Source organism: Lampetra fluviatilis, chromosome 65 (genome assembly GCF_964198595.1).
Source record: "Lampetra fluviatilis chromosome 65, kcLamFluv1.1, whole genome shotgun sequence".
Classification (NCBI taxonomy): Eukaryota; Metazoa; Chordata; class Hyperoartia; order Petromyzontiformes; family Petromyzontidae; genus Lampetra; species Lampetra fluviatilis.
This window is the reverse complement of record NC_136339.1, coordinates 5,136,933-5,160,324: the sequence shown is the minus strand read 5'-3', so window position 1 is coordinate 5,160,324 and position 23,392 is coordinate 5,136,933. Positions and strand designations below refer to the sequence as shown.

Here is a 23,392-nt window from a genome sequence, read left to right as displayed (position 1 = left end):
CCCACCCAGCCACCCCCCCACCCAGCCACCCCCAAAACCAGCTATGGCACCCACCCATGCATCCACCCAACCACACCCACTCACCCAACCACACCCACCCAACCACCCACCCACCCCCCACCCAACTCCAACCACCCACCTACCCACCCAACCAACCACCCACACCCACTCACCCACCCACCCAACACACACCCACCCATGCCCGCAACCACACACCCACCCAACCACCCAAGCATCACCTACCCACGACACCCACCTAGTAACGCACCCATCCACCTACCACCCACCCACCCACGCATCCACCCAACCACACCCACCCACTCACCCAACCACAACACCCACCTACATCCACTCACCCCACACCCACTCACCCAACCACACACCCAGCCACCCACCCATGCCCCCAACCGCCACAAACCACCCACCCACCCACCCAACCACCCACCCACCCAACCACCCACTCCACCCAACCATCCAATCACCCACCCACCCACCCAACCACCCACCCACCCAACCACCCACCCAACCACCCACCCACCCACCCAACCACCCAACTACCCACCCACCCACACACCACATAGTAACGCACCCATCCACCCTACACCCACCCACCCAGCCATGCATCCAATCACCCACCCAACCACCCACCAACCACTGAAACCCACCCACCCAACATCATCAACATCATCAGCAGCAATCACCAATCACCATCAAAAGCCCTGACAAAGGAGACGTGTCACTGGCGATGTTGACGCAAGGTGCACGCCGACTGTGATCGTGACGTCGACGACGGTGACGGTTGCCCCCCACCCCCCCCCACTCCCCCCTAGCGTGTGGCGTGGGAGCCCCCCTGGAGAGCTCGCGAGTGGTGGGGGGCCGCCCTGTGGCGGGGGGGCCGCTGGCCGTGGCAGGTGTCGCTGCACTACGACGCGCTCGCTCGTGTGCGGCGGCTCCATCGTGGCGCCCTCCTGGGTGGTGACCGCCGCTCACTGCGTCGTGCAGTGAGAAGCACAACCACCACAACCACAAACACAACCACAACCACCGCACAACCACAACCACCGCACAACCACAACCACCGCACAACCATGCTAATGCACCACCGCAATGGGCGGGCCGCACGCACTGCACCATCGGACCACCGCGCACACGAACCGCACCGCATGCACCGCACCACCAAGCTACCGCAACACGGATGGCATTGCACGCACCGCACAAACTGTACCACCGCAGCACCGAACACACACACACACACACCGCACACGGCTGCACGCACGACTGCATACACGTGTAGTAAGTTCGAGGAGACGAGGTCGGAGTTGAGGCACACTCTGTTTATTAACTCAGTGACAGGCACAATAGTTGAAGGGGTAACGGCCTCCCTTCTCCGTACTAGGGAAACCCACCCTAGTACTATGCCCTCTGTCCTGTTCCCCAGTCCTCCTCTACTGGGCTACGGGAGGCTGACTGATCTGGCCCTGGCAAGCACAGATCTCGGCACCAGCTAAGCCGGCCTTGCCCTGACAAGGGCAGAGGTCCGGGAGCTCTTGGGCCGCGCCGCTGGCTTACCCAGCTCGGCCCTGACAAGGGCAGCGAGACAGGGGAGTCCCAGGGCCTAATCTCCGAGTCTTCGATCTTCACTGGTCAGCTTCGTGTCGTACTGCCTCGAGCTCTCTGGCTCCCCGCCTTTTATAGGGATCCCCTCAGAGGGGCGGGGGCGTGGGGGATCAGGGATGCGGACGTCGGTGCGACCACCCGTGTGTGAGTGCACACAACCCCTGTGTTTCTCGTCCGCCGTTTCTCCCGTAATAACCCCTACACACGCACCGCACCACCGCACCATCGTATTACACCGCACACATGCACCGCACTGCACTGGCCACACCATCGCACTGCAGCAGTGGCGGCAGTCGTAGTAATAGGAGTGGCAGTAGCAGATGGCGATGTTGCTGATGAGGATGACGATGATGATGGTGTCGCTGCTGCTGACAACGACTTTTTCGACGACGATGATGACGAAGACTTTTCTGACACTGATGATGAAGATGATGACGATGACGATGTTGATGATGATGACGACTTGTCTGACGACGACGACGATGTCGATGATGATGACGATGTTGATGTTGATGACGATGATGATGACGATGTTGCTGACGATGACGACTTTGCTGACAATGACGATGATGTTGATGACAATGATGTTGATGACGATGATGTTGATGATGGCGATGTTTGCCGACCGTTGCCAGCAACCCGTTGCCGGGCCTGTGGAAGGCATACGCCGGCCTGGTGGAGCAGCCGTCCATAATCGCCCCGTACCTGGTGGTGGACAAGGTCTACTTCCACTCACTCTACGACACCCAGTCCTCCGACTACGACGTCGCGCTGCTGCGTCTGCAGGGACCTGCACACTTCTCGGGTGAGGGGGGGGGGGGACAAGGGGGGGGGAAGGGGGGGGAGTGGGGGGGAGAGTGGGGGGGGAAGTGGAGGGAGTGGGGGGGGGAAGGGGGGGAAGGGGGGCAAGGGGGGGGAGTGGGGGGGAAGAGGGGGGAGTGAGGGGGGAAGGGGGGGGAAGGGGGGGGAGTGGGGTGGGAAGTGGAGGGAGTGGGGGGGGGGAAGGGGGGGGAGTGGGGGGGGGAAGAGGGGGGGGAGTGAGGGGGGAAATGGAGGGAGTGGGGGGGGGAGTGGGGGGGGGAAGGGGGGGGAAGGGGGGTGAGGGCTTACCCCTTCCTGTAACGTCGCCACGACCGTAGTGTCCGTGTCTGTGTGTGTCTGGATTGCCCGTGTGTGTGTGTGGTTATTTTTGTGTGTGTGTGTCTGTGTGCGTCCGGCAAAACAACTCCCTACCTCCTTGTGGTGTCAGATTGGCAACGCTGTCGTGGACAATGCTGTGGGGGGGGACGGCCAATAACGATCGGCCTTTCCCCTCATGGCATTTGTAGCCACCACAGCGGCCAAATGGTGGCTCTGGACGGGTGCGAAGGGCTGGTAACCCATCCACCTTCAATTAATTACCACAAAACCACGTGAAAAATATGTAACTAATAAGCTTGTGCCGGAGGCCCCGGCGGGACAGGTGTCTGACGTCTCCTGGCCAAACCCCATTTGGCGGAGCCAGGAGATTGAATATTTACCCTCGGGGCTCCTCCAGAAACAACAAAAAGCCACTTCGGATGGCTACGCTCACTGCATAGGAGAGGCTGCCACTCCTCTGTCGGGAGCTGGACCGTACCGCCTGGCCTGATCTCTGTGGTATTCAAGAGGTCCGGTGGACCGGTCTCTCTGGCTCCTGCCACCATGAGGGGTGGACAGTCCTCTACTCAGGACAAGAGACTGCCAAACAACAGGGAGTGGCACTTCTTCTGAATAAGCGTGGCGGTGAGGTGTGGGAAGCTGTAAACCCCAGGCTACTTTGGGCTCGACTTCCCTTCAACCAGAGGCGAGGAGTGGTGGTCGCTCCACCCGAAGCTTCAGGTCTTCTCGGCCACAGTCATTCCCTCCCTTCTCTACGCTTGCGTAACGTGGACCCCCCCAATGGAACATCTTCGCCGGTTAGAAACATTTAGGCTGGCCTGCCTACGATCCATCCTGGGTTTAACCAGGCTGGATTGTGTGAGGAGCTCACAAATCCTTGAAAGATCTGGACAAAATCCCATCGGTGAGCTCCTCCGGCAGGCAAGGCTGCGTTGGCTGGGTCATGTAGCCCGCATGCCCAGCCACCGCATGCCTAAACAGCTTTTGTTTGGCCGGATAGAGGGGGCTAAACGGGCGCGGCACGGGCTAGAGAAGAGATGGAGTGACGTGGTACAGGAGGATGTGGAGCTCAGTGGACTTGCCGATGACTGGTACCAGCGGTGTCAAGATCGGCCTCTGTTTAGGAAGCTCATGGAGAACGCTACTGGGCAGTTGGAGGTAGTCACCCTCCAACAACAATGGAGGGGGGAGGAGCGACGCTCACAACAACGAGCGGAGCGCCGGGTGGCTAAAGCACAGCAAGTTGGCACAGTAGGGGGCACAGGTGGTGCATCAGCCACTCATCTCGGTCATCCTAGTCAGTCGACCCGTGGCACGTGGGTCTGACCTGTGACCTCCTGCCAGCGGGCGTTCAACACTTCACGTGGCCTCAAGGTGCACATGGCCTGGCACAAGCGTCGTGGTGACGTCACCGCCACTTAGTGGCGAATGGCGGTTGTTGTTGTTGTGTCTGTATCGCCCTTGTTTGTGTGTGGTTATTGTTGCCCGTGTGTGTGTGTGTGCACGTGTGCCATGCCTGTGTGTGTCTCCGTGGGGAGCGGTGGTGCAGCGGTTAGCATGCCGCACTACGAAGCCGGCAAACTGAGTTCAATTCCCGCTCGCAGACGCCACTGGTGACAATTATTTGAACCGGTCCTGGCCTCTCCTAGGTCGACTCAGCCTCAATTGAGTACCTGGTGCGGTGTGTAAACATCGCCACTGGGGGAGACAAAGGCGACCGGGTGTAGTGCTGGCCACCCACCCCCTCGTGTGCCGTGCCGGCCTTCACAGGTGCTCGCTAACAGCACTTGCCCCTGCAGTCTGTTAAGGCTACACGGCGGATCTTTGTCTTTGTGTGTGTGTCTCCGTGCAGACTCCGTGTCGCCCGTGTGTCTCCCCGGAGCCGAGCTCGACTCCCGTCCGGGGCAGATGTGCTGGATCACAGGCTGGGGCCAAACCTACGAATACGAGAGTGAGCGGCCTTCGTTCCCACAACCACAACCTTGCCACAACCTTGCCACAACCTTGCTACCTTAGTGACGTGGAATGAGTCACTGGAGCGCGTGCCGCTGGGAGATTGGTAGACAATAGAATTAGGGGTAGCAGCCCTTTCTACGAGTTGCACCTTTGGGCAAAGCACGGAGCAAGCTGAGGGATCCAGAGGGATGCGGTGGCCGAGGGCGGAGCCTGGCCACGCTGTTGAGTAGAAAAGGCTGCTGCGGTGGGGAATGGAACTCGTCGTGCTGTCGTCGTCGTCGTCGTGAGCTTCTCCACTCTGCAAGCTGTGGGTCTGGCAGCGTGCTGGCTGTGAAGGCCGGAAATAAAGCGAGTACCTCCAACTAGTGTCTGCGAATTAGCACACTACACTACCACCATCAGCACCAGCAAGCAGGCCACTGATGATGCAGCCGATGAGATGTTATTTCTGATGTGAACACTGACGACGACGATAATGATGGTGACAATGTTGACGACGATGATGACGATGTTGACGATGATGATACCACCCCCGCCGCCCCCCCCCCCCCCCCCACACAGACGTGGTGTCCGCCACGCTGCAGGAGGCCCGTGTGCCGCTCCTCTCCTCGGCGCTCTGCAACTCGGGCGGCTACTACTGGGGAGCCATCACCCCTCGCATGGTGTGTGCCGGGTACGCGGAAGGGGGCATCGACGGGTGCCAGGTGAACCTCGCACGCTCACCCACACACTCACACACACACACGCACGCTCACACACACTCACACACACACGCTCACACTCACACACACTCACTCACACACACTCACACACACTCACACACACTCACTCACACACTCACACACACTCACACACACACACGCTCACACACGCTCACACACACCCACACATGCTCACTCACACTCACACACTCACTCACATGCTCACACTCACGTACCCACACACACTCACACCCTCACACTCACACCCACACACTCTCAACCTCTCACCCACACACTCTCACCCACACACACTCACCCACACACCCTCACCCACACACACTCACCCACACACCCTCACCCACACACACTCACACCCTCACACACACCCACACACCCTCACCCACACACACTCACACCCTCACACTCACACCCACACACTCTCAACCTCACAGCAAGTTGGCACAGCAAGTTGGCACAGTAGGGGGCACAGGTGGTGCATCAGCCACTCATCTCAGTCAGTCGACCCATTGCAACTGGGTCTGCCCCGTGACCTCCTGCGAGCGGGCGTTCGACACTTCATATGGCCTCAACGTGCACATAGCCTGGCACAAGCGTCGTGGTTACGTCACCGCCACTTAGTGACGAATGGCGGGTGGTTGTTGTTATCTGTGTGTGAGCGGTAGTGTAGTGGTTAGCGCTACGCTGCGCTATGAACCTGGCGACCCGAGTTCGATTCCCGCTCACGGCCAACACCACCAGTGACGATTATTTGAACCGGTCCTGGGCCTCCCCTAGGTCGACTCAGCCTCAAATGAGTAGCTGGTGCGGTGTGTAGTAAACATCGCCACGGGGGAGACAAAGGCGGTTGGGCGTGGTGCTGCCCACTAATCCTCTCGTGTACCGTTTCGGCCTTCATAGGTGCTCACTAACAGCACTTGCCCCTACAATCTGTTAAGGCTACACGGGGGATCTTTGTCTTTATGTGTCTAGGGAGACAGCGGTGGTCCGCTGGTGTGTGCCGGAGCGACTCGCTGGCTACTCACCGGCGTGACGAGCTGGGGAGCCGGGTGTGGACGCGCCCGGCGTCCTGGCGTCTACTCCCGCATCTCCACCCTGCTGCCCTGGCTTCACAACGTCATGCAGGCACGCTCACCACCAGCACTCACCACTCACCACCATCACTCACCATCACTCACCATCACTCACTCACCATCGCTCACCGCCGCTCACTCACCGCTCACTCACCATCGCTCACTCACCGCTCACTCACCATCGCTCACTCACCGCTCACTCACCATCGCTCGCTCACCATCGCTCACCCACCACCACCGCTCGCTCGCCATCGCTCACCGCCGCTCACTCACCGCTCACTCACCATCGCTCACCATTGCTAACTCACCATCGCTCACCCACCACCACCGCTCACTCGCCATCGCTCACCGCCTCTCACTCACCGCTCACCCACCATCGCTCACCCACCATCGCTTGCCCACAGCCGCCCGCTCACCGCCGCTCGCTCACCCACCGCTCACCTACCGCACGTCAGGGGCCTCACTATAGGCCCCATGGGGGCCTCGCTAATGAAGAGCGCTACTACGACCGCCGGCTCGTTAGTCGGACACCGCCCACCCGCCAGCCACCCCCCACCTCAACACCCCCCCCCTCCCCTAGCCAGCCAGCCGAGTGGAAAGGGGCTGACGCTGCCCGCTCCCCAGGGACACGCAGTTGTTTCGTGCCACGCAGGGGCAGCTGCCCAGCAGGGGGTTAAAGGGTACAGGGGGGTTCCCTAGACCTCTGCGATGTGGTGCTGAGCGTGCGACGCTTCTTGTGCAGACGGAGAGGACTCGACGGTGAGGTGGACCACGGTGAGGTGGACCACGGTGGACGGTGCTGTAGACGGGTCTCACCGGGCGGGGACCCGCACGCACGCACAACAACAACAACCGCCATTCGCCACCGAGTGGCGGTGACGGGCAAGGGGATTCCGTCATGAAAATCGTTTGCCCGCAGCATCGGAGGGGCTAAAAAGGTTAACGGCTGGACAGACGCGGAGGCGTTTCAGCAGATGGAGATGCATTTGGATGGGCGGGCAGCCGACTTTGTGGAAGCTTTTGCCCGCAAGCGCCCAAACTCAGTGGGGGGAATTAACGCGCCGGCTTGAACAGCGCTTCGGCACGTATGACGAGGACGAAGCGCAGGCGGCCTTAGAGGCGCGGCCGCCACCAACCCGGCGAGGATCTGCGGGATTACGCCGAGGACATACGCGAGCTGACCCAGCTCGCGTACCCTGAGCACGAGGCAAAAGTAATTGAGGGCCTCGCCGCCGGGAAGGTCCAGCGATATTTGGCACGCACCCCGTGGTGGCAGACAAATGTAGACGGTGCACGCCTCTCCTTCAGCACCCTTGTCGAGCGTACACGCGCGTAAATGCGAGAAGCTCTCCGGCGAGCGAGCGCAGCTTTGAGGGCGGGGACGGGAGTGCGCCGTGGCGAGCCTGCTCTCAGACGAGGAGGAGGAGGAGGAGCTCGCCATCCCAACAAAGGGACGGAGCCACCCACCCCGAGACCAACCACGAGGTCCGGACGGACCCCCCCGAACCCCGCAGCGCTTCCTCATGGGTGCGGCTCAGGCGAGGTGCTCTAGTCAACCCGGGACGGGGACCGGCACCTCGGGGGAGCGAAGTGATGCTGCCACCGTGAAGCCGTTCGGCGGGCGCCCCATCTACGACCTCGCCACCACCAAGCGACGGGGCCGACCCCGCTTCCCCCTCACCGCTCCCCACATAAACACATCCGCACGCCATTTCCCCACCCATAGAGCTCCGAGGGGAGGTCACCTGGCCGGCCGGTTTTCACCCGAAAGCCCTCGTAGGGATAATCTTCACGGTTTCCTGCGGCCAGGGAATTGGGCGACCTCCCCCGATGCTACTTCGCACCGCGGCGCTGTGACCCGGGTTGAGATCGCATGGTCACGGCGGGGGTGTCCAGCCACCGCGGTTGAAACGCAACCCCACACACACACGTATCTACAAGGCAGGCAGGGGTCCGCGGCCACGAATGAAGGGAGAAGCCGCGGGGGGGGGGGGGCTGATTGGCAGAACAAAGGCAGGGGACCCATTGTTAGAGCAATCGGGAATGGGGCTGAACGAGCGTGACGACCTGATTGGCCGAGAAGGCGCTCGTGTCGGCATTCTTTGATGTAGATGGGGGATTAAAAATTAACCCGTAAAAACAAAGTTTTTCACTATAAATCCTTTATATGCGTGGCATCGGTTTTATTTTATTATTAATTTCTGTTTTTCTTGAGTAAGAGTTTCATTTTTATCACATTGGTATTTTAAATTAAAAAAAAATTCCTAAAAAGTGGAAAATTTTGGGAAAAAAATTTCACGAAAATAAATTGTCACGCACAACGAGTCTGTGTGCAAAATGTCAGCTTGATTGGATCATGGGAAGTGGGTTAAAAAACGACCGAAAGATTTGCACGGTCGTAAGCGCGCAAGCAAGCAAGCAAGTGAACTTAATATAAAGGATTTAATAAAAAGAGGACGCAGGGAGGTAAAACGCTCTCTTACTCCAAAAAGTCAGCGCTCGAGACGGCTTCCGGCTCGGCCACCCGAACGTCCGTGCGACGCGTCGAGGTGAGCGGCGAGGACGAGACCAACGGAACGCCGAGCGCATCCAACCGTGAGTAGAGAGGTGAAAGAGTGTCCAAATCCGCTTGGAGCGTATCGAGTTAGATAAACCGGGAATAGACCCTTGGGGCGTTGGCATAGGTCAGCCTTGTCGATCCACACTGATTTAACAGCAAATCGCAGGCAGCCGATAATAAATCATTAACGACTGTTCGTAGCCTCGTGTGGTTTCGACGAGAAGTGTGGACGCGCGCGGTGCTGTGTGTACGCACGCTGGCAGCGTGTGAGCGCTGCGCGGGGCTGTGCGAGTGGAGGCGTCGCGTTCGAATGCCGGCGAAACCCTAGCGGGTATCAGGGCGGTGCGGTAACGCAAACGAGCCCGGAGATGCAGGCGGGGGGAGACCCCGGGGACCAACGGCCCCCACAACGTCACCACGACGCTGGCGCCAGGCTAGGTGCACGTTGAGGCCACGTGAAGTGTCGAACGCCCGCCGGCAGGAGGTCACGGGGCAGACCCAGCAGGTGCCACGGTTCGACTGAGATGACTGGCTGATGCACCACCTGTGCCCCCTACTGTGCCAACTTCTTGTGCGTTAGCCACCCGGCGCCCCTATCGTTGTTGTGAGCGTCGCTCCTCCGCCCTCCGTTGTTGGAGGGCGACTGCCTCCAACTGCCCAGTAGCCTCAAGGTGCACCAAGCCTGGCACTGCCCAATAGCAGCGTCCTTCATGAGCCTCCTCCACAGAGGCCGATCTTGACACCGCTGGTACCAGTCATCAGCAAGTCCACTCAGCTCCACGTTCTCTTGTACCACATCACTCCATCTCGTCTCTAGTCTGTGCGGCGCCCAATCAGCTCCCTCTATCCGGCCAAACAAAAGCTGTTTCGGCATGCGGTGGCCGGGCATGCGGTGGCTGGGCATGCGGTGGCCGGGCATGCGGTGGCCGGGCATGCGGTGGCTGGGCATGCGGGCTACATAACCCAGCCAACACAGCTCACCGATTCGACTTTCAAGCATTTGTGAGCTCCTCACACAATCCAGCCTGGTTAAACACACTGCCCAGGTATGGGAAACTCTCCACTCTCTCCACAACTGTGCGCACACACGCGCACGCATGCAGGGAGAGGGAGATTCAAAGGTGCGTCACCGAAACGCGCCGAGTGAAGTTTCTCCAGGTGTGGGTGCTGGTTTTTAATCCTGTTATTTTATTTTTGTTATAATTTTTATTTTACTTACCAGGAGCCCAACTGGGTTTCCTGGAGAAGCCTCGCAGGGCGAAACATTGGACGTCGCGCCAGGCCCGAAACGATGCGCGGAACCGCGACGTTCACACACACACACAAATATACACACAACACACACGCACACACACAAACACACACAAATATACACAACACACACAAACACACACAAATATACACACAACACATGCACACACACAAACACACACACAAATATACACACACGCACAAACACACACGCACACAAACACACGCACACACACTAACACACAGACACACGCACACACACACAGACACGTACACACACACAACACACAGACACACACACAGACACACACACAGACACACACAGACACACACACAGACACACACAGACACGTACACACACACAAACACACAACACACAGACACACACACAAACACACACAGACACACGCACAGACACACACACAGACACACAAACGCGTGTCTTCTGCCGTCTCGTGGCAACGTCTGGGAGAATAGAAATTTGTAAAGGGTGGTCCAAATGTCTTGTTACCCCCCCCCCCCCCCCCCCCAAATTCATTTACTCCTTACATTTTTTTCTCATTGCATATTCATTTCTGTTTTAAAGAAACGTTTAACAAAATTTTTACATTTAACAGAATTCATTGGGGAGGGGGGGGGTCACAAGACATGTGGACCGATCGGGGTGGCGGTGGCGTGTATGACGTCATTATCGCAAACGGGCCGCGGTGACGTCACGCAACACGATCGGGATGGCCGGGGCGTGCATGACGTCATTATCGCAAACACGCCGCGGTGACGTCACGACTCGATTTTGAACGACGTTCCGCGATGACGTCACGAGCCGAGTGGGAAGGGGATGGGGGGGGCGGTAATTTTTTGTGTTCGCCGCAATGACGTCATGCGGCCAGTGACGTCGCGCGTCGCGTTGGCGGGAAGCCTTCAGCAAGCCCCGCCCTCCTCTCTGAGCGGTTGGTTCCGTGACATCATCACTGGCACCCCCTTACCTGGTGGGGGCGGTGGGGGTCGGCGATTCTGACGTCATCGCGCCACACTGTTACCTAGGTGAGTTGCGGTGACGTCATCGCGTGTGTTCACGAGTGGGGAGCGGTGGTGCAGCGGTTTGCGCTACGCCGCGCTACGAAGCCGGCGACCCGAGTTCGATTCCCGCTCAGGGCCAACACCACCGGTGACGATTATCTGAACCGGGTCCTGGGCCTCCCCTAGGTCGACTCGGCCTTAAAAGAGTTACCTGGCGTAGCGGTGTGTAGTAAACATCGCCACTGGGGAGACAAAGGCGGCCGGGCGTGGTGCTGGTAGCCACCCGCCCCCTCGTGTGCCGGTAGCCTTCACAGGTGCTGCTGCTACTCGCTAACAGCACTTGCCCCTACAGTCTGTAGAGGCTACACGGGGGACCTTTGTCTCTGTGTCTACCTTCACAGGTGCTGCTGCTACTCGCTAACAGCACTTGCCCCTACAGTCTGTAGAGGCTACACGGGGGACCTTTGTCTTTGTGAACAAGGAGGCCTGAGACGGCCAATCGGAGGTGAGGGGGGGGCGAGGGGGAGGTGAGGGGGGGCGAGGGGGGTTGAGGTGAGGGGGGGGTGAGGGGAGGGGGGAGGTGAGGGGGGAGGTGAGGGGGGGGCGAGGGGGGGGCGAGGGGGGGGTGAGGGGAGGTGAGGGAGGGGTGAGGAAGAGGGGCGGGGGAGGTGAGGTGAGGGGGAAGGGCGGGGGGGTGAGGGGGAGGGGCGGGGGAGGTGAGGGGGAGGGGCGGGGGAGGTGAGGGGGAAGGGCGGGGGGGTGAGGGGGAGGGGCTCTGAGTTGGACCCAGGGCCTCGGGGAAGGAGGAAAAACATTCGGATCGCTCACCGGCTTCTCACCGGCTCCTCACCGGCTCCTCACCAGATCCTCACCAGCCGTCTCACTCGCCTATGGACATGGCCGAAAGACTGCCTACAGCCGCGGTGAGCACTCACCCACACACTCACCCATACACTCACCCACACACTCACTTAACCACACACTCACTCACCCATACACTCACCCATACACTCACCCACACACTCACTTAACCACACACTCACTCACCCATACACTCACCCATACACTCACCCACACACTCACTTAACCACACACTCACTCACCCATACACTCACCCATACACTCACCCATACACTCACCCATACACTCACCCACCCACACGCTTACTCACTCACCCATACGCTCACTCACCCATACGCTCACTCACCCATACACTCACTCACCCATACACTCACCACACTTACCCATACACTCACCCACACTCACCCATACACTCACCCACACACTCACCAATACACTTACCCACACACTCACCCATACACTCACTTACCCATACACTCACCACACTTACCCATACACTCACCCACACACTCACCACTACACTCACCACACTCACCCATACACTCACTTACTCATACACTCACTCACCCATACACTCACCACACTTACCCATACACTCACCCACACTCACCCATACACTCACCCACACACTCACCAATACACTTACCCACACACTCACCCATACACTCACCACACTCACCCATACACTCACTTAATCATACACTCACTCACCCATACACTCACCACACTTACACTCACTCACCCATACACTCACCACACTTACCCATACACTCACCCACACTTACCCATACACTCACCCACACACTCACCCACATACTCACCCACACACTCACCCATACACTCAGCCACACACTCACCACACTCACCACTACTCACCACACTCACCAATACACTCACCCACACACTCACCCACACACTCACCCACACACTCACCCGTACACTCACCCACACACTCACTCATACACTCACCTGCACACTCGCCACACTCACCTGTATACAACCACGCTCGTCTATACACCGTGTTCGCTCACCCGCTCGCTCACCCGCTCGCTCACCCGCTCGCTCACCCGCTCGCTCCCCCGCACACTCACCCACCACACTCACCCACACACTCACCCACACACTCACCCACCACACTCACTCACCCACCCACCACACTCACCCACACACTCACCCACCACATTCACCCACCACGCTCACCCGCTCGCTCACCTTTAAACACCGCATTCATACCCCGTGTTATAATGTGTATAGAGCCAAACCTCGACTCTGCATAGAGTGGGCGCAGCCGTCTTGTGAGCCCCGTTTAAATCTCCACAACCGAACGTGTACATTTCTATATATTTATATAAAGTATGGTTGATTGGAAATATGAATGAATATGCAAAGGACGAAAGCAATATTTGTTTAATGGATTATAATCAATGGGGGGGGGTGGGGTGGTGGATAGGGGCGGTGGTGGGTAGGGGGGGGGGCGGTGGGTAGGGGGGGTGGTGGTAGTGGGTAGGGGGAGGGGGGGTGGTGCAGAGGGGGGGTGGTGGTGGGTAAGGGGGTGGTGGGGAGGGGGGGTGGTGGTGAGGGGGGTGGTGGTGGGTAGGGGAGGGGTGGTGGTGGTGGGGAGGGGGGTGGTGGGTAAGGGGGTGGTGGGGAGGGGGGTGGTGGTGAGGGGGGTGGTGGGGAGGGGGGTGGTGGGGAGGGGGGGTGGTGGTGGGTAAGGGGGTGGTGGGGAGGGGGAGTGGTGGTGAGGGGGGTGGTGGTGGGTAGGGGAGGGGTGATGGTGGTGGGGAGGGGGGGTGGTGGTGGGTAGGGGGGGTGGTGGTGGGTGGTGGTGGGGAGGGGGGGTGGTGGGTAGGGGAGGGGGGGTGGTGTTGAGGGGGAGGTGTTGGTGGGTAGGTGGGGTGGTGGTGGTGGTAGGGGGTGGTCACAAGACATTTGGACCACCACATCCACCCCTGTACATTGAACCCTGTACACCACGTGAGGGGTTAATGAGGGGGGCGTGAGACGTTTCGTGTTTGTTCGTTGGCAGCAGTTGCCCCATAATCCAAACGTTTACACAACGTTTCCATCACACCTGCACAATGACAAATGTCCCCCGTGTAGCCTCTAGCAGACTGTAGGGGCAAGTGCTGTTCGCCTATGGAGGCCCGTGGCACATGAGGGGGTGGGTGGCCAGCACCACGCCCGGCCGCCTTTGTCTCCCCAGTGGCGATGTTTACCACACACAGCACCGGGTTACTCATTGTTGAGGCTGAGTCGACCTAGGGGAGGCCCAGGACCCGGTTTAGATAATCGTCACCGGTGGTGTTGGCCGTGAGCGGGAATCGAACTCGGACCGCCGGGATCGTAGTGCAGCGTAGCGCTAACCGCTGCACCACCGCTCCCTACACACAGACACACAGGTACACACACACCTCTACACACAGCCACACACACAGTTATACACACACCTGTACACACACACCTGTACACACAGCTACACACAGCCACGCACACCTGTACACACAACTACACACACCTGTACACACAGCCACACACACAGCCACACACAGCCACACACACCTGTACACACACAGGTACACGCACACCTGTACACACACAGGTACACGCACACCTGTACACACACAGGTACACACACACCTGTACACACACAGGTATACACACACACAGGTACACGCACACCTGTACACACAGCCACACACACACCTGTACACACACAGGTACACCCTGTACACACACACAGGTACACACACACACAGGTACACATACACACAGGTACGTGCACACCTGTACACACAGACCTGTACACACACACCTGTACACACACAGCCACACACAATGTACACACAGCTACACACACACCTGCACACACAGCCACTCACACACACCTGTACACACACACAGGTACACGCACACCTGTACACACACACCTGTACACACACACAGGTACACAACAACAACAACCGCCATTCGCCACTAAGTGGCGGTGACGTCACCACGACGCTTGTGCCAGGCCACACACACAGGTACACACGCAGGTACATACAGCTACACACACACCTGTACACACACAGGTACACGCACACCTGTACACACACACACAGGTACACGCACACCTGTACACACACACAGGTACACACACACACAGGTACACGCACACAGGTACACACACCTGTACACACACAGCTGTACACACAGCTACACGCACGCCTGTACACACAACTACACACACAGCTACACACACACCTGGACACACACACAGCTACACACACAGCTACACACACCTGTACACACACACCTGTACACACACACAGCTACACACACACCTACACACAGACACAGCTACACACACACCTGTACACACACACAGCTACACACACACCTACACACAGACACAACTACACACACACAGCTACACACACACCTGTACACACAGCTACACACACACCTGTACACACCTACACACACACCTACACACACCTGTACACACACACAGCTACACACACACCTGTACACGCACATCTGTACACACACACACACACACACCTACACACACCTGTACACACACACCTGTACACACACACACACAGCTACACACACACACACAGCTACACACACACCTGTACACACAGTTACATCACAGGCGTTGTTTGTGGAGGCTTCGCTAAGCTCGCCTCGGATTATCATCTCAAGCATCGGGCGGTGTGCGTTCACAACCACAACGACAACAACACCGACGACGAATCGTCACGGTGAGACGTGAAAGACCCCCACGGCGCCAGTCTGAATGAGTCGCGGGACAAATTTGGCATTTGAATAATCCGAGCCGCAAAAAATAATAAGATTGCTCAACGTGGGATGACACACGTAGCAGTAGCAGCAGCAGACATCATCACTCCGTTCTGGCATCAGCAGACTCATCATCATCATCATAACTTACATTTAGAAAGCGCCCTGATCCATAGTAGAGGGTTTTTTTTTGCGTGGGTTTGATCGCGAAAATAGGAATGTGTCGTCGTTACACCACGCGACACAGACAATTAGTGAGGGTTGTCGCGTAAACAGAACGTGGCCAATTCGTTACTAGTACAGCACCAGTGTGTAGTGTATAGTGTAGTGTATAGTAGTGTAGTGTATCGTGTAGTGTATAGTTGTATAGTGTATAGTGCAGTGTATAGTATTTTGTATAGTGTAGTGTATAGTGTAGTGTGGTGTGTAGTGTATCGTGTAGTGTATAGTGTAGTAGTGTATAGTGTAGTGTGTAGTAGTGTAGTGTATAGTGTAGTGTATAGTGTATATAGTGTAGTGTATAGTGTAGTGTGTAGTGTTGTGTATAGTGCAGTGTATAGTATTTTGTGTAGTGTATAGTGTAGTGTATAGTATTTTGTGTAGTGTATAGTGTAGTGTATAGTGTAGTATACTAGTACAGCAACACTGGTTGTGCATCGGAGAGCCAAACCACAACATTGACAATCGGGGCACGACGTTTCGCCAGCAACTACAACAGGCACGCAGCCAGACTAGTGAACAAATCCTCCAGTTTCGTTCCTTGAATAGAGCTCTAGGTGTGATCACGTCACTTGTGATGTTGGTTGCGAAAGCGTTCTTAACAACATTTTATTTTGGGGTGCTGATTCCAAATCTGGCATCAGTTTTTGTCTATCGCATCAGGTTTTTGAGATATCAAAGATTGCATTTTCAATAAAAAAAAACTGCAGAAGAAAGATATTAAATAAATGTGGACATCTACGATATCTGCATAAAATGATATTATAAACACACTATCCTAAAAATACAGCACCATATTTTAACACTAAAGCAGTCACTGACTCGCAACAACTTTCAATCATAAGTGACAGAGTTAATTTCGGGTAAAATCAATGAAAATGGGGTATGCCAATAGCATAAAAATGAAATGATTATTGAAAATGCAATATTTGATATCTCAAAAACCCGATGCGATAGAGCAAATCTGAGATCAGATTTAGAATCGGTACCCTGAAATTAGTCTAGAACAGCTGCAAAAGTCCAGGCCAGAATTTTTTGTTGTTGTTGTTGACCAGTGTTATTTATGATGCACTGTCCTTGAAACCGATTGGTCCACACCAAAGACCGCTTTCTTTTGAGCCGCGTCTCAATTGGTGCTAGACCAGAGGACGATGCCCCTATCAGAGTAACGAGGGCTCATGGTGAGCACCTACATCATTAGACCTCCTTTGCCAGTACCAAAGTCACTTCGTGCCACACAGGGGGAGCTGTTACTGGGGGTGCCCCTAGGTTCGACCACAGCAGCAGCAGCAGCAGCAATGACCATCTCGCCCCTACGACGGACTGGCAGATTGAAACGAACACTGGTGGAACTGCCATAACCAAGGTCCGGTTTCGACACCCAGTGTCTCATCAGCAGTGCGGAATTGCATCGACCAATGCTGGGGATCTGACAGATGTTTGTGACCAAGGTCTGGTTTCGACACGCAGTGTATCATCAGCAGAGTCGGGCTTTGCTTGAAGCAATGCTGGTGAAATGCCAGATGTGTTTAGTTAATGAAAAAATCCTCTCTGTTTGATACGGGTGGGGTCATCATACCTGTCAACCCATACGGAATGTTAATGTCTTACATTTTTTTCGTCTATTAGTTTGTGTGTGTGTGTGTTCTCCCCCGTGATGATGGGACTTGGTCGGATGAACGTTAAATATGTATAAGGGGCACGGGATGAGTCCAATATGGTCTGAGTTGAAATAATAAAATAATAAAAATAAAACATAATAAAATAATTCTCACGACGTTTCGGCCACAACGCAAGCAGCCGTCCTCAGGTGAAGAACAGGTCTGTCGGAAAGACAGCGTCTGAATGACAGACCTGTTCTTCACCTGAGAACGGCTGCTTGCGTTGTGGCCGAAACGTCGTGAGAATTGTATTTTATTATGTTTTATTTTTTATTATTTTATTATTTCCCTTCTACGTGACTTTACCGAAAGAACCAAGAAGATGAATCCCTGCAGTCACGAAAGCTTTAAATCGAAATGGTCTGAGTCGGTCAGTAATAAGGTCGGGCACTGATAGGGGGTTGACGGGTACCCGTGTATAGCAGCAACGATGAAGGTGGTGGTGTTGCCAGCACCACGCCCGGCCGCCTTTGTCTCCCACAAACTAAACTCACATTTTATTTTGCCACGTGTAAGGTCGCCTCCCCCCCCCCCCCCCAAACTGAGGCGATGTAAAACTCTTTTTTATCCAAACCTGGCCGATCACGAATGACAGATCAACGATATGGATGGCTTATCATCATCATCACCACCATCATCATGATCATCATCATCACCACCGTCATCATCACCACCACCACCATCACCACCATCACCACCACCACCATCACCACCACCATCACCACCATCATCACCACCACCATCACCACCACCACCATCATCACCACCACCATCATCATCACCATCATCACCACCACCATCATCACCACCATCATCATCACCATCACCACCATCATCATCATCTCCACCACCATCATCTCCACCACCATCATCTCCACCACCATCATCTATCTACACCACCAGTGGCGATGTTTTACTACACACCGCACCGAGTACCCATTTGAGGCCGAGTCGACCTAGGGGAGGCCGAGTCGGGAGGCCCCGGGGCCGGGTTCAGATCATAATCCGTCACTGGCGTTGGCCGTGAGCGGGAATCGAACTCGGGTGGCCGGGTTCGTAGCGCGGCGTCGCGCTAACCGCTGCACCACCGCTCCCCACGTTCTGACGGGCACTCAAGAAGCCCGTACCGTGAGCGCACGTGAGCAGAGGGCAATGTTGGTCAACCGGTTTGGGGTTAGAGAATTATGTAAATATATAGACGCACACACCACGAGCGCACAGCTGATAACGCATGCCGCGTCATTTCCTACTTAACAGGTTTATGATGACGAGGTCCGTATGACGGTGGTGGTGGTGGTGGTGATGATGATGATGGTGGTGGTAGTGGTGGTGGTGATGGTGGTGGTGGTGATGATGATGATGATGGTGGTGGTGGTGGTGGTGCTAGTGGTGATGATGATGATGGTGGTGGTGGTGGTGATGATGGTGGTGGTGGTGGTGGTGATGGTGGTGATGATGATGATGGTGGTGGTGGTGATGGTGGTGGTGGTGATGATGATGATGGTGGTGGTGGTGATGATGGTGGTGGTGATGAAAATGATGGTGATGATGATGATGGTGATGATGATGATGATGGTGGTGGTGGTGGTGATGATGATGATGGTGGTGATGATGATGGTGGTGGTGGTGATGATGAAGATGATGGTGATGATGAATGGTGGTGATGATGATGATGATGGTGATGATGATGATGATGATGGTGATGATGAATGGTGGTGATGATGAATGGTGGTGATGATGATGGTGGTGATGATGGTGGTGGTGGTGGTGATGATGATGATGATGGTGGTGATGATGATGATGGTGGTGATGATGATGGTGGTGATGATGATGATGGTGATGATGATGATGGTGGTGATGATGATGATGGTGGTGATGATGGTGGTGATGATGATCGGTGTTCACAGAGATGTTTATTGATTGATTATTTTCTCTCTAAACTGACGTTGGGCACGTCGAAAGCCCCCCCCCACACCCCCTCCCCCCCACACGTTTTAGGTGTGTCGACTTTTGTGTATTCCGGGAGAAACCCATCCATGGCAACCCCGAATCAGTGCCCTACCTGATTATTACAGACCAATTCAGACCTACTACTATACACTACACTATACAATGCACTACTATACACTACACTATACACTACTCTATACACTACATTATACACTATACTATACACTACACTCTACACTACACTATACACTACACTATACACTACTACGCTATACACTACACTACACTATACACTACACTATACACTACACACTACACTACACACTACACTCTACACTACACTATACACTACTACGCTATACACTACACTATACACTACACTCTACACTACACTCTACACTACACTATACACCACTATACACTATACTCTACACTACACTATACGCTACACTATACACTACACTATACACTACACTATACACTACACTACACACTACTAGGGGGTTAACCTGTATGGGTTGACACGGGGCGGCTTTCTTTGTTGTCTCTGTGGGGAGACAAAAGCTGTGCAGGGCGTGGTGCTGCCAACACCAACACCACCAACACCACCACCACCAACAACAACACCACCAACACCACCACCACCAACAACAACACCACCACGACCAGCACCACCAACACCACCACCACCAACAACAACACCACCACCAACACCACCAACAACAACACCACCAACAACAACACCACCACCAACAACACCAACACCACCACGACCACCACCACCACCAACACCAGCACCACCACGACCACCACCACCACCAACCCTGAATAGAGAACAGCACTTGTCCCTAAGTGGCTTGCTACCCCTGGTGGTGGTGAGTTGTGTTGGTGGTGGTGAGTGGTGAGTTGTGTTGGTGCGTAAGGTGGTGGTGAGTTGTGTTGGTGGTGAGTGGTGGTGGTGAGTGGTGGTGGTGGTGAGTTGTGTTGGTGGTGAGTGGTGGTGGTGGTGAGTTGTGTTGGTGGTAGTGAGTTGTGTTGTTGGTGGTGCTGGTGGTGTTGTTGGTGATGGTGGTGAGTGGTGGTGAGTGGAGGTGGTGGTGGGTGGATGGTGGTGGTGAGTGGTGGTGCTGGTGGTGCTGGGGGTGTTGGTGGTGAGTGGTGCTGGTGGTGGGTGGATGGTGGTGGTGAGTGGTGGTGGTGATGGTGGTGTTGTTGGTGGTGGGTGGATGGTGTTGGTGGTGTTGGTGGTGGTGAGTGGTGCTGGTGGTGGGTGGATGGTGGTGGGTGGATGGTGGTGGGTGGTGGTGGTGGGTGGTGGGTGATCTCTGTGTGTGATTATAAATAACCCTGACGTGAAACCGGTTCGCCAAGATGCCCTCTCACCTGCGCACTCATCACGAGTTCGTGTTGCCGTGTGATTTGTGTGTTTTTTTTATTATTATTTAACACGCTTCTAGTTAACTCACTCTGTCTGTTGGCGTGTCCTCAAATCTTGCAACTCAATTTTTACCCACTTCCCAATGAGCCATCGACTGCCAACTTGGTATACGTATGTCGTACTGATGACAATACTATACCATCAGTAGGCCTGGGGCTCTGGGCTGTTCTTCGTGCTTTCGGAGTCCCTGACCCTCTGCTCACGTTCCATTCATTGGCTACCACATTCTGATAAGCTCCCCACCCTCTCCTCCCCCCTCAACTTGTATTTAAGAACTTGCATCTTGGAATCGCTGCCTCACTTGATGCAGCTAATTCGGCTGTGACGGTCCCACCTGATGACGGAGACTTGTGTTGCCTCCGAAACGTCGTGATTTTTAAATCCTTTATATTAAGTTCACTTGCTTGCTTGCGCGCTTACGACCGTGCAAATCTTTCGGTCGTTTTTTAACCCACTTCCCGTGATCCAATCGAGCTGACATTTTGCACACAGACTCGTTGTGCGTTACAATTTTTTTTCGTGAAAAAAATTTCCAAAATTTTCCACTTTTTAGAAAAAAAAAATTTTCATATTTAATTTAAAATACCAATGTGATAAAAATGAAACTCTTACTCAAGAAAAACAGAAATGAATAATAAAATAAAACCGATGCCACGCATATAAAGGATTTATAGTGAAAAACTTTGTTTTTACGGGTTAAGTTTTTATAATTTTATTTTTTTTATTTTACCGAAAAACCTAAGAGTATGAATACTATATTATATCATTAAAAAGAAAATATTTTTAAACATTATTTTTTACGTGTTATGTTTCGGCTTGTGTCTAATTGTCCACGCTCAACTCACGTTGGCTGTCAATCACCACGTCCCCTTACGTTGTGGCAAACTTCGGGGCCACTTCCTGGAGTCGTTGAGTTCTGCCATTACTCGTACGGTACATTCCATGAAAGCGTGTTTAAACAAAAGTATTTTTAAATATCACTTATTTTTACACACTTTCATTTAACTCACTCTGTCTGTTGTTGTCGTTGTTGTATCCTCAAATCTTGTAACTCAATTTTAACCCACTTCCCAATGTGGTATCGACTGCAAACTTGGTCTACTTATGTCATACTGATGACAATACTATATTCTATCATTAAAAAATACGAAAAAAAAATTTCAACAATATTTTGTAAATGTGATGTTTCGGCTTGGGTCTAATTGTCCACGCTCAACTCACGTTGGCTGTCAATCACCACGTCTCCTTACTTTGTGGCAAACTTCGGGGCCACTTCCTGGAGTCGTTGAGTTCTGCCATTACTACTACGGTACATTCCATGAAAGCGTGTTTTTAAAAAAGTATTTTTAAATATCATTGACGTTGTCTTAGTGCGTCCGTGCAAGTTGCTGGGTCAACCCACCCGGGTCAACCCACCGGGGTCAACCCACCGGGGTCAACCCACCCACCCCCACGTGCACCACAGAGGCACGGGTTGCCGGCCTTCACAGCTGCTGCTGCTGCTGCCACTCGCTAAGAGCACTTGCCCCTAACAGTGCGTTAAGGCTACACGGTGGGAGAAGGGCTGGGGGTCCCTTTGGCTTTGCTTGATGTCGATGGTGGTGCAACGGTGATGCGAATAGGTTCCCTGGGCCCCTACCCCCCTCCCCCCTAGGTTCACTCGGCCTCAAACGAGACCCCCGATGCGGCGTGTAGTAAACATCGCCACCGGGGAGACAAAGGCGGCCGGGCGTGGTGCTGGCCACCCACCCCCTCGTGTGCCGTGCCGGCCTTCATAGGTGCTCGCTAACGGCACTTGCCCCTACAGCCTGTTGAGGCTATATGGGGGATCTTTGTCTTTTTGTTGTTGTTGTTGATGTTGTTGATGTTGTTGTTGTTAGGTTCTACCGCATGAAAGACCCCAACGAAATGGAAACACTCAGCGTGAGGAATCTTTACCATCATCGTCAACATCGTCAACATCGTCAACATCACAACCACCACCACCACTACCACCACCACTACCATCACCACATTCATCACCACCACCACATCAACATCACCATCGTCAACATCACAACCACCACCACCATCACCATATTCATCACCACCACCACATCAACATCACGTCCATCACCACCTCCATCACCAATATCACC

At 54.8% G+C, this 23,392-nt stretch overlaps 2 protein-coding genes across 2 annotated transcripts in view; both read left to right on the top strand.

The window, feature by feature from the left end:
• The window catches only part of LOC144952057 (serine protease 27-like), a 19,979-nt gene extending 11,345 nt beyond the window's left edge, over positions 1–8,634 (top strand). Inside the window, exons 10-14 of the mRNA XM_078882454.1 lie at positions 2,253–2,422; positions 4,610–4,708; positions 5,275–5,417; positions 6,405–6,557; positions 7,248–8,634. Of these exons, the coding sequence (XP_078738580.1) occupies positions 2,253–2,422; positions 4,610–4,708; positions 5,275–5,417; positions 6,405–6,557; positions 7,248–7,268 (586 nt within the window). The 3' untranslated portion in view covers positions 7,269–8,634. The remainder of the gene's footprint in view (positions 1–2,252; positions 2,423–4,609; positions 4,709–5,274; positions 5,418–6,404; positions 6,558–7,247) is intronic.
• A 2,631-nt stretch (positions 8,635–11,265) lies between these two features.
• The window catches only part of LOC144952056 (transmembrane protease serine 3-like), a 29,847-nt gene continuing 17,720 nt past the window's right edge, over positions 11,266–23,392 (top strand). The window contains 3 exon segments of the mRNA XM_078882453.1: positions 11,266–11,360; positions 12,201–12,259; positions 23,135–23,177. Coding sequence (XP_078738579.1) covers positions 12,227–12,259; positions 23,135–23,177 — 76 coding nt within the window. The 5' untranslated portion in view covers positions 11,266–11,360; positions 12,201–12,226.